Source organism: Lagenorhynchus albirostris, chromosome 2 (assembly GCF_949774975.1).
Source record: "Lagenorhynchus albirostris chromosome 2, mLagAlb1.1, whole genome shotgun sequence".
NCBI lineage: Eukaryota > Metazoa > Chordata > Mammalia > Artiodactyla > Delphinidae > Lagenorhynchus > Lagenorhynchus albirostris.
The window spans coordinates 153,134,876-153,151,895 of record NC_083096.1 but is presented as its reverse complement, the minus strand read 5'-3'; the positions used below and the strand labels follow the sequence as shown (position 1 = coordinate 153,151,895).

Genomic DNA, 17,020 nt, shown 5'->3' with positions numbered 1-17,020 from the left:
AGTTGGGGGTCATTCACCCTACAACTTCAACTTCCATCTATTTGCTGATGACTCCAAAATATTTAACTTCAGCTCAGTCTTCTTCCCTGAGGATCAGACCTGCACAGCCACTGCCTGCTGGGTATCACCTAGATGACCCACAGGCTCCCTCCCCTTCTTTCTCTTCTATGGTTGGTTCCCTCTCTCAGTGTAATGGCACCGCCATCTATCCAGTCACCCCTTCTAGAAACCTGGGAGACATTCCCACTCCTTCCTTACAACCCTTGAATCTGACTCAATTTACCTCATGAAGAGTTTTCAAATCTATTCTCTCTTCTACAAACCTTCTACCACTGCCCTAATCTAGGCCTTTATCATTTCTGGTCTGGCCAGAAACCTAAGTAACCTCCTAAGCGGTCTCTCTACTCTTGTCCTGCCTCAGCTCCATCCACAACACAGTAGTCAATGATCTACTGGAAACACAAACCTGTTTAGGTCTTGCCTCTAAGTAAAAGTCTCCAGAGCTTCGCATTACCTACAAGATTAACTCCAAACTCTTTAACGTGGCATTTAAGGTCCTCTATGATACAACCCCTGATGCTTGCAGGCTTTTCCCTTTGAAGTCCCAGAATTACATTTTGTTTTTCTGCAATACCAAACTGCGTGTAGTTGCTGGTACAATCTGTGTTAGTTCTTATCCCTTTGCCCTTGTCCATACTGTACTCTCTTCCCTGGAAAGCTCTCCCCCGCCTACCACTCCTAATACATTAATATAGTCAACGTTTAAAATGTCAGACACTTTCTCAAGGAAGCTTCCCCTGGATACCAAGCTTGGGTTAGGTGTTCCTTCTTGCAGCTTTCATGCAACTCAAAGTGTATCTCTTTAGCCACACTCAAGATGTTGTTTTCAAGTTACCTATTTAAGTGTTTGTCTCTCCCACAAGACTTTGAGCTCTTTCAGGACAAGAAGTGATTGATTTTTGCGTCCCCATGACAAACACAGACGGTGTTCAAATAAATGGCTCATGAATGAATGAAGGACTCCTTCCCTGTCCCTTTGGCTCTAGGTCGCTGGCTCTTAGTTTCTGTTATTCTCAAGCTAATCCCAGAGCTTCAATTGCTCCCCAGGGGCCTAGTCAGGCACAATGGTAGCCCAGATGGCAGTCCAACCTCCAGGCAGCAGGCAACAGAGTTAAGTCCTTTCTGGCCTCCCAGGGTTCAGGAAGGGAAGAAGGAAAGGATGAGAGAGGGCAGGAGAGCCAGAACTCTGAAAAGCTTACCCCTGGAGCAGAACCTGCGCACAGCCGAGGCAGTGCTCAGTGGGAGGCCACAGGATGGAAGCAAAGGCCGGTACCCAGGGTTTCGAAGATTTTGGGAGGTGCTGACAAGGTTGGTGGGATTCAAGGTGGAGTCCATTGAGTCTGAGTGTGGCTCCAAGGACCGGGCCAGACTATTTCCCAGGGCAAAGGTCTCACCTGGAAAACAGTAAAACCAGAGTTACAGCAGGGACTAGCCTGAAAGGACTGCCAGGGCGCTGGCTCCCAGGAATCTGTTTGGGTGCAGTAAGAGGCAGCAAAGCAGAGAGCCCCGGGCTGAGTCACAGGGTGCCTGTGTACCAGTCATGGCTCTGGCTCTCACTAGGTGGCCTTAGTCAAGCCCAATGCCACTCTCTGGACATGGATCTCCTCAGAGACTTCCTTTTAGACTAGATGGTCTCTGAGTTTTCTTCTGGTTTGGATGTCTTAGGCTTTTTCTGACAAGGAGAACCTTAAAAAAAAAAAGAAAGCTATTCTGGGAAGAGTCTGCCCTAATACAAGATGCTAGAGCAGGGAATAGGGGTGCTGAAGAGATTCTGGGAAGAGTCTGCCCTAACACAAGATGCTAGAGCAGGGAATAGAGGTGCTGAAGAGATTCTGGGAAGAGTCTGCCCTAACACAAGATGCTAGAGCAGGGAATAGAGGTGCTGAAGAGACACACTTGCTTAGAGGAGGGCACTTCAGAAGCTGAGCCTCTTAGCCAGCAGGACACCTCAGAAATGCTTCTGGATGCCTGGCTAAAGGCCTGTCTGCAAAGGATCTGCTCCTATGCTTCCTCCCTCCTTTCATATTTGCCTTGTTTTATGGAAACATTCCAAGGAAGCTGGGGTTGTACAGTAGTGAGAGCATGGGCATGGAGCACAGAATCTGGGTTAGAATTTGACTCTGCCGCTCAGCAGACAAGGTACTTCCCTCAGGACCTCAGTCTCCTAACCTATAGCATGGGAGGCCCCCTTTTCCCAAGGGGTTTGTGAACATCAAAAGAGAATGGCTAGGAAAGCCTTCGTAAAGGGAACCTCATCCTGACATTTCTACACCCAGGCCACGGCCCAACCCCACGCAGCAGCCCCTAATCCTTGCACTATAGAACCTGAGGCAGACTCCCTCTCATGGTTGGGTTCTACCCATACCAAGTCAGATCCTCTGGCCACTGCCTTCTCTGCTTATGGGGGATGTCTTGGGTCCTGGACCATATCACACTGTCCTTTGTGGTTTTTCTTAGAGATTAGGGGTTTAGGTAATGCTTGGGATTCATACAGGGCCTCTGATGAATGCTAAATTCAAGGAAACTGTCTGGTATACAATAAGACCTCTTTGGCAAGATGGTTTAGGATTTTAGGACTACTTTCTAATTCTCGCCTAAAGTTGCTTGGTGAACCATGGGATTACAGTCAAATCTAGCATGAGACAGCTATTCATCCATATCTCAGGAAATTTAACTGATGAAGCCCTTTCCTAGAAATGGTTCTGAAAGAGAGAAGTCTCTGAGGCGCTCTAGGATACCTACACCATATCCCACCCCATTTCTGCAGGTGAGGTTTCAGATTCCTATTTTCCAGGAGAGATGATTATAGCAATGTCCCACTTTGAGACAAGGACAGGAATCCAATCCAGGAAACAGGATGCCTGGGTTCTACTTCTGGGCTCCTGCCTCTCACTAGGTATGTGATTCAAGGCAAGATATTTGTCTTTTCTGAGTACTAGTTTCCTCATCTGTAAAATGGGGAAAACTCACCCTTTGTCATGCTGAGAACATCAAATGAGAAAACAGAATGGGATGGACTTTACAAAGGTGGGGAGTTGTATTTTATTCTTCATTCAGAGTTAGAGTGTAAACCGAAGTTCTCCGCAATAGCTCAAGAAAAAAATGAACTCGAGTTTCTGTATTTATCAGCACAGTAATGACCTCACCTTTCTAGTACTCATTTTACTCAGCAAAGACCTACTTCACATGAGCTAACAGATGTGAAGAATAATCATGATGACAATGCCAGGGGTTCACCAGATGCTGATGCAAAATCAGTAAGTGTCTCTTCTCTTGGCAATGCTAAGAATGGTAAAAGAAATCTGGATTCTGGTTGAGAGGTCTGAAAAGCTGGGCTGGTGGCACCTGGACTAGGCAAGGTCATTAAATCTTATCCTAATGAGATGAAGAGGAAAAATGAAGCATCACGCCCAAGGCTCTGAGAGGTCCTAGTCAGCTTAAGGCTGATCAGATGAGGCCCTGGCTGCCTTCAGCAGGATGATGCCAGGGCAGAAGACTGCAGTGCTCTCCAGCTGTGCTCCACAGAGCCCTGCAGAATTCCCAGCTCCTCGCTAGAGCCTCGGCCTCATCCCAGCTTCTATCAAAACAGCTCTGGTTCTAGCTTTTATATACCAGAGTTTCATATAATCTTACCTTTGCAAAAAAGGAGTTCTACTGCTAAAACGAAACAAACTTTGAAACCACTGGCCCAGGGATCAGAAGTTGGGGCTGGAACACTTGAGTTCTATTACTGGCATGATGATTAGTCAATGATCACCACCTTTTTTCTGGGATTCAGCTTGTGCATCTATAAAATGGAGATGAAATCCCTTAACCTCACAGGATCAACTTGAATTAAATTCACCAGTGAATGCTGGAGACATGAGAACAATCAGCATGAGAGGGAGCTCGTTCATTCATCCAACAATCATTTGTTGAGCACCCTTCGTGTGCCAGCCACTGTGCTAGGCATGGGGTATGCAGAGGTAAACACAGACAAGGACCTTGCCCTTACACAGCTATTTTCAGTGAGAAGCAGATCTTCTGAGTATCACATGGCAAGGCTGACCTTAAAAACTAGAGTTCCCAGTGGAGGATGACCAGAACGGTGGTGAGAGGCCTAGAATTCATGGCAAAGGATAAAGAGGATGGGCATATACAGGCTGGAGAAAAGTCAGAGGAGACAGAGACACCAAGGGCAGTCATGGGTAGAGAAGAGGGCTGGAAGTAGATTTGTTTTTTGGAAGGCAGAGAGTAGAGCAGGGGTAGGAGTTATAAGAAGGTAGATTTCAGCTCAAAAAGCAAGGCATTTGGTAATCAAAAGTATCGAACAATAAAACTGATTGCCAAAGGTGACTGTGAGCAACATATCATTAGGGGTATTTAAGCAGAAGTCAGATGAACACAACTGTCTGCTGGGCTAGATACTAGATCATCTCTAGAGCCATTTCTGCTTCTGAGATTCAAGGACTCTACACTCAGAAGCATGCTTTCCCCTTCATGGGGGTAAACTGAATGATCAAAAATCAACTACAGTTGTGGATCTAAGAAACTTCTCACACCAACATAGGACTCAGAGGCTAGCACAGTTCTTACGCATGCTTAAGACAGACTTAAGTCTGTCCCATGTTAAAAAAATATCCTTCTGTGAACCACGTGTCCCACATCCTCTACTAAGTATCCTTTCATTCAACAAATACTATTAAACACTTACTATGTGACAGGGTGATGGATACTGAGAATGGTGAAAAAGATAGATTTCACCCTTCCCCTCATGGAATATTTAATTTAGTGGGGAGGATGACAAAATACAAGCTCATAAAAAACAGAAACTGTTGTAAATATTCCTAAGAAAGGAATAGGGAATTAAGGCAGAAAATAACAGGGGACCTTTTTAGATGAGGAGACCCTGAGAGGCCTCCCTGGCAACTTGACAAGTTGTGCTCCGAAGCAGAGTCCAAGTGGAGGTGTGCCAGATAGTGTGTTTGGTTTTAGGGTCCAATGGAGGCCCTAAATGAATCCCAAAGCAGTAGCTAAACAGTGGATTTCTAAGAAAAACTACAAAGGATAAGAATGTGGGTCCAGGACTCAGGATACTCCCCACATGCAGAGAATTTTATGCGTCTGGGTAGATCATGGGAAAGGATCTGCTGTAGGTTCCCTGGTGCAATGGCGAGGGGCTGCTGCCTGGTCATATACAGAAAGACCCTGAGGTCTTTCTGAGCTTGGAATATTCAGGGAAATGGGGAGAAACAATGTAGCTAAAATGTAGGGAACAAAGAGATGAATTTGGAGAGGTAGGCAGGGGCCAGATCATGCAGGACACTGCAAACCAAAGTAAGACATCTGGATTTTATTAAAAGTGCATTAGAGGGACTTCCCTGGTGGTCCAGTGGTTAAGACTCTGCCTTCCAATGCAGGGGAAGCAGGTTCGATCCCTGGTTGGGGAACTAAGATCCCACATGCCGCGGGGCAACTAAGCCCACGCGCCTCAAACACTGAGCCCGTGCACTCTGGAGCCCACGTGCCACAACTGGAGAAAAGCCAGCGTGCCACAACGAAGAGCCCGCGCGCTGCAGTGAAAGACCCCGCATGCCACAGCAAAGATCCCGCATGCTGCAACTAAGACCCGATGCAGCCACATAAATAATAAAAGTGCACTAGAACACCACTAAGGAGTTTTAAGTGAGGGAGTGCCATAGTCTCATTTATGCTTTAAGAAGACCATTTGGGCTATGAAGTAGATAATGGACCAGAGAGGAACAAGAGAGGTAGTGAGGGGACCAGATAGGCCAGAAAGGATCTCTCAGGCCAAGAGAGGGAGGATGATGGTGAAGGCAGTAGAGATGATAAGATATCCATGGATTCAAGATACATTCTGGATTTCCGCTGCTAGCCAAGGATCAGACACACCCTACTGCTTCAAACAACTAAAAGAAAAGACAAAAGATGTAAAATAAGTTTTCAGACACTGGGCATTCGATAGTGCAGGACAGAGACGCCTGAAAGAGGGGAAACAAATGAGATGAGCCCTAGGCTTGCTCCCAGCTTACTGTGTGGAGAGCTTCCTGGCTACAGTGCAGGGAGGGGAAGATCAGACAGTGCCCGGTGATCTCCCTGAGTTGAGGAGTTGGAGCTGAGAGTCCAGGTAGAACGTGGCAGCTAGAGTTCATAGGCCAGAGTACTGGAGAGGTGATTATAACTGTATTTCATATGTTCAAGAAGGTAAAGCAAAGACTGAGCAGGTTAAGCAGACACTGAAGATATAAAAAGACCCATACTGAACTTCTAAAAATGAAAATACGTTTGAGAAGAAAAATACATGGGGTGGATTAACAGTAGATTAGACACTGCCAAAGAAAAGATCAGCTAACTTAACCATATCTGTAGAGTTTACCCAAAGTAAAACACAGAAAAAGGGCTAAAAAATATTTTAAAAGCATCAGTAAACTGTGGGAAAGTTTCAGGAAGATTAATATATGTCTAATTGGAGTCCCCAAAGGAGATGTGACAAAATATGTATGAAGAGCGAATGGCAGAAATTTTTTTCAAATTTGATGTAAATGACAAACCCTCATATCCAAGAAGCTCAGTTAACCCCAAGCACAAGAGGCATGAAGTAAACCTCACCAAAGTACAGCATAATCAAATTGCTTAAAACCAATGATAAACAGAAAACCTAAAAAGCATCCAGAGGGAAAAGACGAATGAATACAAGACACCAAAGATATGAATGACAGAAGACTTCTCATCAGAGACAATGCTAACCAGAAGACAGTAGAGCCACGTCTTTAGCACGCTGAACAACAAAAAAGTCAACCCGGAATTCTAAACTCAACACAGGTGCCTTTCAAAAACAAAGACAAGGGCTTCCCTGGTGGCGCAGTGGTTGAGAGACCGCCTGCCGATGTAGCGGACACGGGTTTGTGTCCCGGTCACATGCCGCGGAGCGGCTGGACCCGTGAGCCATGGCCGCTGAGCCTGTGCATCCGGAGCCTGTGCTCCACAACGGGAGAGGCCACAGCAGTGAGAGGCCCGCGTACCGCCAAAAAAAAAAAAAAAACAAAGACAAAAAAGACCTTTTTCAAAGCAACAAAAGCTGGAAGAACTCAACTACAGTAGACATGACTATAAGAAATGTTACAGAAAGCCCTTTAGGCAGAGAGAAGATGATGGTATGAAATGGCTCTACACTAAAGAATGAAGAGTAGCAGAAATGGTAACTATAAAAGGGTAAATAGAAACAATTTTTTCTTATTTGAAAAAAATCTTTAAAAGGTAAAGACCTGTTTAAAGTAAAATAGTCACAATGTAAAGTGGGATTTATAAAATACGTAGAAGTAAATGGATAATAACAATAGCATAACGGCCAGGAGGTGAGAAGCATACTGTTTTAAGGTTCTTATACTATATGTAAAGGGAGATGATTATTACTTTAAAGTAGATGGTGATATGTTAAAACAAATGTATAATACAAACTAAAGCAGCCACTAAAATAACAAAACAAAGAATTATAGCTGACAAGCCAACAAAAGAAATAGAATAGAATCATTAAAAAACTGGATTAATCCACGGGAAGGCAGAAAAAAGGAAAAAGGGAACATAAAACAGATGGAACAAATCTCTCCACCCACAGCTCTTCCCTTTGTTCTTTGAGTTGCTGAAAGTATAGATCTGGGCTAGCTGGTACTTTCTTTTAGATAATTACACTAATGGTTCTTTTGGTATGAAAGGCAAGGTCTGGGCATTGTGTAGAAGGGGAAAGTTGAGACAAAAGCAAACAAAATTATTTTGCACCATAAATTAATTTGGAGTTGCCTGCTGATAGCTTGGAAGGGAGGAGGTATGGGATGGAGGGAACAGAGAAATCAGAGGGCAAAGGGAATTCCTCCAAATCTAGAATGGGTCGCAGAAAATGGCAATAGGCGGAGGCCTAAGGTGAAAGAGGCCAGTAAGATACTTGCTGTAGCACCTGATAAACACTAAAACAAAAATGTTAAATTGCTTCCTTTCCTTTGTGGTAAGTATCCTTCTTTCTACCCACGACTTCAGTACAAGTCTAGCACACCTAACAGACTTGTGTTGGTTTTTCCTTAGGGAAATGAAGGATGAGGAGCTGGATCAAACTGCTGGGGCAAAAAGCACTGCAGGAGAGACCATCAACTACAGGAACTGACAGGGGAAAAAGGGATTAAGAACCGACTCAGAAGCAGGAATTCTGAGCTAGAAGTATGCACTACTACGAGGAAAATGTAACCTCATCCTGGGTTATGTGGGATGGGCGGGGGGGGGGTCATTTAATTTTATTTAGATTTGGATATCAAAGGAAAGGATAATCCCCAAATCTAGGAGGCCTTGCAGAATTCAAAAACCTCCAACTGGTCCCATGGCCTACCTCTTGCTCTACTCCAACTATTCTCCCACACAGTAAGTACCCTGAGTGAGCTTTTGAAAACACAAATCTGATTGTGTTATTTCCATAACACAGTCATGGCTTTAAATACTTCAATGGGTCCTCACTGCTCAATGACATAAAGTCTGTAACCTGGTCAATTAGACCTTTTCTGCCTGGGCCTTTGCTACCACTCCAGCCTCACTGCTCACATTCTTCTTTTCTACACTGTATTTCTGAAACAAGTCAGGTTTCCTTTTGCCCCTCACAGTCTCACACGCTCAGTCAACAAGAACATTCTTCATCATCCCCTCTTCCATCTCTTTGGGTCTGTGGCACCTTTACCTCATTATCCTACTCTTTCAGGTCCAAGTGTATATATCATTTCTTCTGGAAGGTCTTCCCTGACACACCGGGTTTGAACTCTTGAACTCTGAACTTGTTCCATTAAAGCACTCATCACCACGAATTAATTTGTTTGCTTATTTGTTCATATTCTTTACCAGGCTGTAAACTCTGTGGGTGTAACGACCTTGACTCCTAGTTTACAATGGAACCCTCTATACCTAAATCAGAGCTGTCAATAAATACTGGGTTGACTGACTGACCGAATAATGGAATCACTACAGTTTCAATTAATTATAAACATTTGAGTGTTCTTAAAACCCTGACAGTTCTATGAGGAAACCTTGTGTGGGAATGAAGGCGCATCCTAAGAAATTATGAGTTCTTATCTGGCTTTTATTCTGTGATTTTTGGGGTTTCGTCAGGAGAACAACTTTATAACCAGCTTAGAAGACCTGGATGGAACTGGAAAGACAGGCACGAGGAACTCACTGTCATGGGACAAATGAACTACTTCCTGCAGCAGAGAGGAACCAGCAGGCCCAGAGGTGAATGCTAGGTGGATTTCAACTACAGCTAACATTAATAGTCACTGGGATCAGCTAAATACATACAATCTCCTGTTTAATACCATTAGTTTTTAGAGGACCAGAAAGAGCTCCTTCTCACTTAATCTTTATAGGCCTTGTACTTGATACAGCCACGTGCGTAGTTCTTAAGAAGGGACTCTGAACTGCCATTGCCTCCCTGAGGGATCCTTCCCTGACCTCTTCTTTCACCATACTCCCAGCTCGTCACTCCTGGCTGGGCCAGAGTACCTTTGGTTCCATGCTCTTACCACATACGTGTTTACCGGTATCTCCTCTCTGAGCTGGGAACTCTTTTAGAGCAGGGATTGAGTCTGTTTTCTCTCTCTGTCTCCCCAGAGCCCAGTATAGGATCTCGCACAGAGTAAGTATTTGATAAATGTTTGATGATCTGAACCAAAACAACTGGCCTGAATTCTTCAAAATGCCAATGTCATATCATGGAAGGTAGATAAAAAAGGCTGGAAAACTGCTCTAGATAAAAGAAAACTAAAGAGACAGTGGATTACCCTTCACTGGATCTTGGATTAGGAAAAAAAAAAAAAAGCTACAAAGGACATTACTGGGACAACTGGGGAAATCTGAATATGGACTATATATATCAGCTAGTAGATTTTATTAATGTTAAACTTCTCGAGAATGATAATAGTATTGTGTTCCTTGTTCTTAGGAGATACATACAAAAGTGTTTAAGGATCAAGTCTCTCATCTGCACTTAACTCTCAAATGGTTCAGTAAACAAAAAATATACAGAAACGCATACATGTATATATACTTAGAGAAACAGATAAAGTAAATACTGCAAAAAGCTAAGTGGCAAATCTAGGTGAAGAGTACATGGCTGCTCACTGTACTACTGTACAACTTTTCTATAAGTTTGAAATTTTTCAAAATAAAACACTGGAGGAAAAAACTAAGTCTCAGCTTAGGTAAGGAAGCCTAATGGGATGTACACTTGGTGACTATTTGCTATATTGGAAATGTGTAGTCAGTTACCCTATTCAGAAATGGGTAGGGTAGTGTGGAGACAGGGCTGTAGGGAAGAAAGAGGGGGCTGGTAAGCTCCTGGATAAGAGAGGTGGTATCTTCAGATGTGGAACGAGCAGAAGCGTGTAGCCAGGCAGAAGGGTGGGAGTAATAAACACCAGATCCAAAGGGCAAAGCGAAAGAAAGCCCTTATGCACATCAAGCTCTTTGGCAGAGGTCTGAGTAACTAATCGGAAAACTGTAGGAAATGAAAAATGATCAGAGGTGGAGCAAAGGGTCAGTAAGGCAGGGAGGGAGGGAGGTAGGCAGGCAGAAAAGATAAGCGAGGGAGCACAGAAGAGTCAGAAATCTAGGCAAAGGTCTAGTTTGTCTGGGCAGAGTTAAAACATCTCAGGGAAGCAAACAGAAACTAGGGTGAGAGCAGTCAAGCTGTTGAGCACCCACTATGAGAAACAGAGGTTAGAGATCATAGGAGAGCACAGACAGCTGGCTGAATCTGTCTGAAAAAGAGGGAAGGGAAGCGGGGCAGCCAATGCGGAAGGTGATAACCCTGGTCTTTGTCTCTTCTTAGCTGGTGAGGCAAGAAGGAAGAGTGGCTAAAGCCTGCTTCCTCTTGTCTGGTAGTTGAATCAGAGAGATGAAAACTGGAACAGAATTCCCAGGAAAGGTCACACGCCCCAATCCCAAACTACCATCACGACTGCAGGCCCATGATGTACACCCCTACCAGCCTCTGCATGCTGCTACCAGTGCGTTTCTCTTGGTTGTTAGCGGTGTTACTGCATTTAAGAATTCTGGGGCTTCCCTGGTGGCGCAGTGGTTAAGAATCCGCCTGCCAACTCAGGGGACACAGGTTCGAGCCCTGGTCCGGGAAGATCCCACATGCCGCGGAGCAACTAAGCCCATGCGCCACAACTACTGAGCCTGCGCTGTAGAGCCCGCAAGCCCCAACTACTGAGCCCGCATGCCATAACTACTGAAGCCCACGTGCCTAGAGCCAGTGCTCCACAACAAGAGAAGCCACTGCAATGAGAAGCCCGCGCACTGCAACGAACAGTAGCTCCCGCTTACCACAACTGAGAAAGCCTGTGCGCAGCAACGAAGACCCAACGCAGCCAAAAATAAAATAAATAAATAAATTACTTAAAAAAAAAAAAAAGAAAAAGAAATGCTTAAAAAAAAAAAGAATTCTGAGTTCCTATTTCTTTGAGAAATCTTTCTTTAGACTAGCAGCTACACTCATGGACATGCTACCCTCTCTCGTGTATCCATTCTTCCAGAATCTCAGGCAGGGCTAATTTTAATTATTGAAGTGCAGCTCAGAGTTCCTGAATGCCAGCAGCAGGGGATATGTAACAACCTGCCTTTGTGTGCACCAACTCCACCGTGCCCAGCCCAGACTCCCAGGGCAATATCCTAACTACAAGTAAGAATCCCTTTTCTGTTCTCAGAGAGTGTGACGCTGAAAGAAAGCAATCTAGAGTAGGTCAGATGAGAAGTTCCCTCTGAAGAAAAGGGTCAGTGAGGGGGTCACAGATATGTCCGCAAGGACCAGATGGTGGGGACCCCAGAAGGAGCGTCTGAAATTCAGGCATCTTTCTGCCCTGCCTGCAAGTCATATAAGCAATTCTCCTTTGGGTGGAGCAGTACAGATAGAGGCAATGGATGGGGGGTGACAGGTGAGCAGTCACTTCCCCAGCACATTCTTCCACAAGTGGCACTTTTATCAGGAGTGATTCTGACAATGATGAAAAGACAACAGGGAAGACAGTGTGGGAACAAGACTTGTGCAGGTCAGAAGGGACCACCTTTTGGAGTGACGCTCCCCCATCACCAGGCAGCACAGCCCCAGCGCTGACAGCACTGCCCCTCTATTCCTCTGGCCAGGACAAGGTCCACAGGACTCTTTTAAAGAGCCTTTCCTCCCTCTCCCATAATGACCTACCTTGCTACGTTTAAGGCCAAGCTTCCCTTCCCTCCCCGTTGTTCTGTGTCCTGTGCTCCAGATTAGAGATGCTGAGTTCCATTCACTCAAACCTCTCTCAGAAGTGCTTAGTCACTGATCCGGCCACGTGGCATCCGCTTTCCTGTTGTGGGTCTGGTATGTTAACTAAGAAAGTTATTTTCCAGCCTAGTTAGAAACAGCAGGAACTTGAATTGACTTGCTCGACTGGCGGCGCTGGAGGAGTTATGGCCGCGTGCCAAAGGAAAGAGTGGATGGCCAATCACCGGGAGCAAATTTCTCAATCTGCAGCCTGAGACTAAACCTTCCCGCTGGCGAGGGAGTTCTGTGTTAGGCCTTTGCTGCCAGACTCACACGGGGAGATGTCCTGTGACTTCACGGTGGCTCCACATGCAGATTCAGGAGAATCATGAACCACCATTTTTTTAGGGATAAAAATCCAGAGGAAAGAGGGTTAATCCTAAAGATAGCAGACAAGATCCTGAAGAGACAGTACAGATGAGAGGAGACCAAAAAGTGCCAGACACGGCAAAGTTAAGGGACAGAAAACCAGATCTTGCGGTAGTAGGTGCCAGGCTAGCAGGTCTGAGGGCTGGCCCTGGGCCCTCGCTGCTGCTGCTACAGCTACTACCCTGCCCCCCTTTCTCAGCCCAGACCCCGTCCCAGCTCCTACCTGGTAGGTACCTGTCGTGGCTGTGGCTGTACTCTGTGGTGGTGAGTGACAAGTGAGTCTGTGTAAAGGGCTGGTTGCCAAACAGATTGTCACTGCGAAGGTTGTGGCAGAGTTTCTCCAGGAAGCGGAGGACGTAGGTGATGCTGTTGACGGCTGGGAGGTTGAGGGTGTGCTGCTCACGGTCAAACACGGCTGTGGAGTTAAGCGAACAGGGCTGAGCCGTCAGTTCCTCAGCTCAGCAGCGCAGGCAGGGCAGGAGGAGTCCAGCCCACTGCTTGCCTCAGGCTTCCCTGGTTACACAGAGGCAATCAGTATCGGTGCCCAGGTTTCCTCCCTCCTTCCCCTCCCCTCCCTCCCTTGAGGGTTTGATTTTTGCCTCCAACTCCAGGGCTTGCAATGATGGGAGTGGCCAGGGCAGGTCTGTTGCACCTGGGGCTCTGGAATGATTTTACTTAGCCTGTGAAACAACTGTGAACATAATTCTATCTGCTCCATCAGTTGGCTGGGCCTCCCCCAGGAAATCTGTTCATTTGGGGTTCCATTTCCATAAGAATTGCCCAAGAACAGAGAAGCTGGGCCGAAGAGGAGAATACAGCTATTGCCAGCAGTGGCTGAGGCGTTCAATCTGATCTGGATAAGGGCAACTAGAATTTCGGCAACATTTGGAACTATTCCATGCCTGATTTTCTTTTAAAGTCCCCACCTATTTCTATTCAAAATGTATCTGTATAATCCTTAACAAGCAAAAGGCCTCTACATCTGTCTCTGAGGGCAGGAAGGAAATGGGGAGATAGGTCATTCTCAGGAACGAATTTTGGGGCAGAGGAAGAACCCTAGAGAAGGTGTGGGTGAGAGCTGCTAAAGAAAAGTGGTAAAGAAAGCCGGGTCCCTGTAGACTGCTGCACAGAAGCAAAGGAGAGGCCAGGCAGAGGCCTCGGCCTCAGAAGGAAAGGGAGGCTTGATTTCCCATGCAGTTTTCAGCCTTTTATAGCAATTCCTTCCCTGCCTGCCCCCATCCTCCATGCAGCCAATTACTCCCTCATCCGGTCTCCCACACCACCCTGCATGCATTTCTCACATATTATATAACACCTCCCACAGTTAGCTGTGAGCTAGTCTTTCTTTTCCATCAGGGCAGAGCCTGACCATGTCATCTTCTTTTCTTCCCTTCCCCTGGCCAGTGTCTGGCAATAACCTCTAACACAGAGTAAGGACTCAATGAATGTCTGCTAAAAGGTGGTATTTATGGGGTCTTCCATGTCAGCTGGGTTTCCTGAGGCTGGATACTGCAACTAGTTAGAGGGCAGGGGCAGGAGATTACGGAGTAGTGTACTATTAAGACCGAAAGGCTGGGGCTTCCCTGGTGGTGCAGTGGTTAAGAATCTGCCTGCCAATCTCACTCTCTCACGGGTGAGAGCCCTGGTCCGGGAAGATCCCACATGCCGCGGAGCAACTAAGCCCGTGCGCCACAACTACTGAGCCTGTGCTCTAGAGCCTGAGAGCCACAGCTACTGAAGCCCGCATGCCTAGAGCCCGTGCTCCGCAACAAGAGAAGCCACCGCAGTGAGAAGCCCGTGCACCGCAGTGAAGAGTAGCCCCCGCTCGCCGCAACTAGAGAAAGCCCACATGCAGCAATGAAGACCCAACGCAGCCAAAAATAAATAAATAAATAAATTTATTTAAAATAATAAAGATTGAAAGGCTCTAGATCAAGTCTTCACAGGTCTGGTGGGTAAGAATGGGGTTTTGGACTTAGGAAAACTGAAACAGAGCAGGGCACAGCAGAAAAAGTGACTATTCTCAGTGAAAAAAAACAAACCAAAAAACCATACTCTGTGCAACTGACTCAAACTCTCATAGCAGGAAAGAGAGGGATGATTCTTCCCACTCTGCCCTGAGATTCAATTCCCCTGTATCAGGGCTGGCTTAGGACTGGGAAGCTAAGGAGTCAAAAGAATGAGTGAAGAGTTCTGTGGTTCCCTGAAGCCAGCTAGGAGGCTATGGCAGTCTGGAGAAACTCTACTGTTTCCACAATACAGCCTCCTCTGGATTTTTTCTTGTGATCATCTTTAAAGCAACGCAGCCATGTATTTTCTGTATGGGAGAGGCTAGGCAAGGAGACAGAGTCTGCGTGGGTACTCTACTTGGCAGCGACATGCAGAAGACCTGGAGGGGCTCTGGGAGTTGAAAATGAGGACTCTCTGAGAAATGGAATACTTTCGTATTTCTCCAGAGCCTCCAGGTGTGGAGTAGAAACCAGGATGCCTTGCTAGAAATCAGCCAGTTGAAAAGGCCCGCTCCTCTGACTAGGAGCCATACCGGCCCAGGGGCGCTTACCTGAGATAACTGCACCACCGTGACCCTGTTTGAGGAAGCCGAAGACGGTTTTCTGGTGATAAGCACAGTCGATGCAAGCCTGCACAGCCTGCTGCAACACCACGGAGGCTTGGGCTGGCCCAAAATGGTCAGGGAGCTGCTGGACCTTCTTCTTATCTAAGTGGGGGCCTGTGCTGCCATTCTTGTTCAAGTAAATACAAACTGCAGGAGACAAAGAATCAAAGCAGCTTATAGAGTATCCAGGGTAGAGAAGTCAGACAACAGTGCTCTCCTCGTCTTTCATACCCTGGCTCTGGTCTCTACAGGATTCCCAGCTGCTAAGCTGTGAAACACCGTGGGAGGGGGTAGAGGGTGGCTGTACCCAGCTGCTGCCAGCCCAAACTGCATGACCAAAGCTCTGGGAACGCAGCCTGCTGGGAGAACAGCCCAGACCAGCCAAGGCACAGAACTCGCACTTTGTCTTCTGTTCGCTGAAAAGAAGATCTAAGCAACTTTCCAGATGTATCGGTCCTTGGTTGCCTTATCTATTCTTGGTACCTCTTACATGCTCTGTGTATGGAGCTGGGGGCTCTGGCAATATTAGTGCTTGTGTGTGTTTGGCTTTGGACTTAGAGTGGTCAATCCAGCAGTCACTTTCCTTGCCTTCTGTTCTGGGCCTTAGAGTCCCTTTGTTATCTTCTACATCAACACTCAGGCTCAAAGAAAGTAGTGAAAATAGGAGAAAACTGGAATAAAGAAAAACATGCAAAGGACCTGAGGGTCCCACCTATGTATTTCTCTGTTTCAGTACTTTCTCCTGTCAAGACAGCTGGGCACTCTCCTAATTGCAACCTCCCACCTGCCACTGTGCTAGGGCAGAGGCAGGGCGAGCACGGAAGAAAGAGGCAGTCCTACCCAGACTTGCTTCTTGGTCTCCAGAGAGGACCCGCAGCTGCCTGGCCAGCTACGGCATTCCTTCTGCTGACCTGACTTCTAGGCTTCCACTTGAGTAGGGGGTACCCTGCTTCTTCACACTGTCCTGGCTCACTAACTGAAGGACAGGAGGGCAAAAAGTCTCTTTTGTTATTAAAGGCAAAAAGGTAAGAGCAGCAGCTGTGTGGGCTGTGGACGGACTGCTGTCCTCTTTGGGCCTCAGGTTTGCCATCCACAAAATGGAGGGGCTGAGCCAGATGCTGCCTGAGGATTCTTCCACCGTCGTCATTCTAAATCTAAGGGGAAGCAAGATGGAGGGAAGAAAACAAAAAGAGAGAGGCAGGATGTGGAAGGTGATGGCTGAAAAAGAAAGAAAGGAAAAAAAAGAAAAGGGTAAACAAGATGCATTGAAATATATATTTAACTCTTTTTTCTCTTAAAACCCACTACAATGAGCCAGATAACAAGAAAGGAGACAACTTAAAACTCTGGAAGCTGGAAAGCAGAGTGACAAAGTAGCAACTGACTCAGCAGACCCAAGAATGCTGAATCCTTAACCAAGAGTGGGGAATGATGAGAGCCAAGCTGCTCCGTCTTTATAATTCACACAAGGCCCAAGAATGGGCAGGGGCCCCTGCAGGTCGGTGTGAAGGTAGACTTAATAAAAGAAGAACTGGCTGAAGCCTGTTAAGAAATGGTTAGAATTTCCATGTCATAATATGACTCTTTCACTGAAAACAAAACAAATAAAAATGAGGAACTCAAAGAGAAAAGAGTAATGAAAA

At 46.2% G+C, this 17,020-nt stretch overlaps 1 protein-coding gene across 13 annotated transcripts in view; it reads right to left on the bottom strand.

Moving 5' to 3' along the window:
- The window catches only part of SCMH1 (Scm polycomb group protein homolog 1), a 187,336-nt gene that overhangs the window by 9,060 nt on the left and 161,256 nt on the right, over positions 1-17,020 (bottom strand). For 10 of the 13 annotated variants that reach the window (XM_060140371.1, XM_060140366.1, XM_060140376.1 and 7 more), the window contains 3 exons: positions 15,324-15,524; positions 12,987-13,178; positions 1,260-1,454 (listed from right to left, as the gene is read on the bottom strand). In XM_060140371.1, coding sequence (XP_059996354.1) covers positions 1,260-1,454; positions 12,987-13,178; positions 15,324-15,524 — 588 coding nt within the window. The remainder of the gene's footprint in view (positions 1-1,259; positions 1,455-12,986; positions 13,179-15,323; positions 15,525-17,020) is intronic. The other 3 variants (XM_060140372.1, XM_060140377.1, XM_060140373.1) reach the window with 3 other exon arrangements.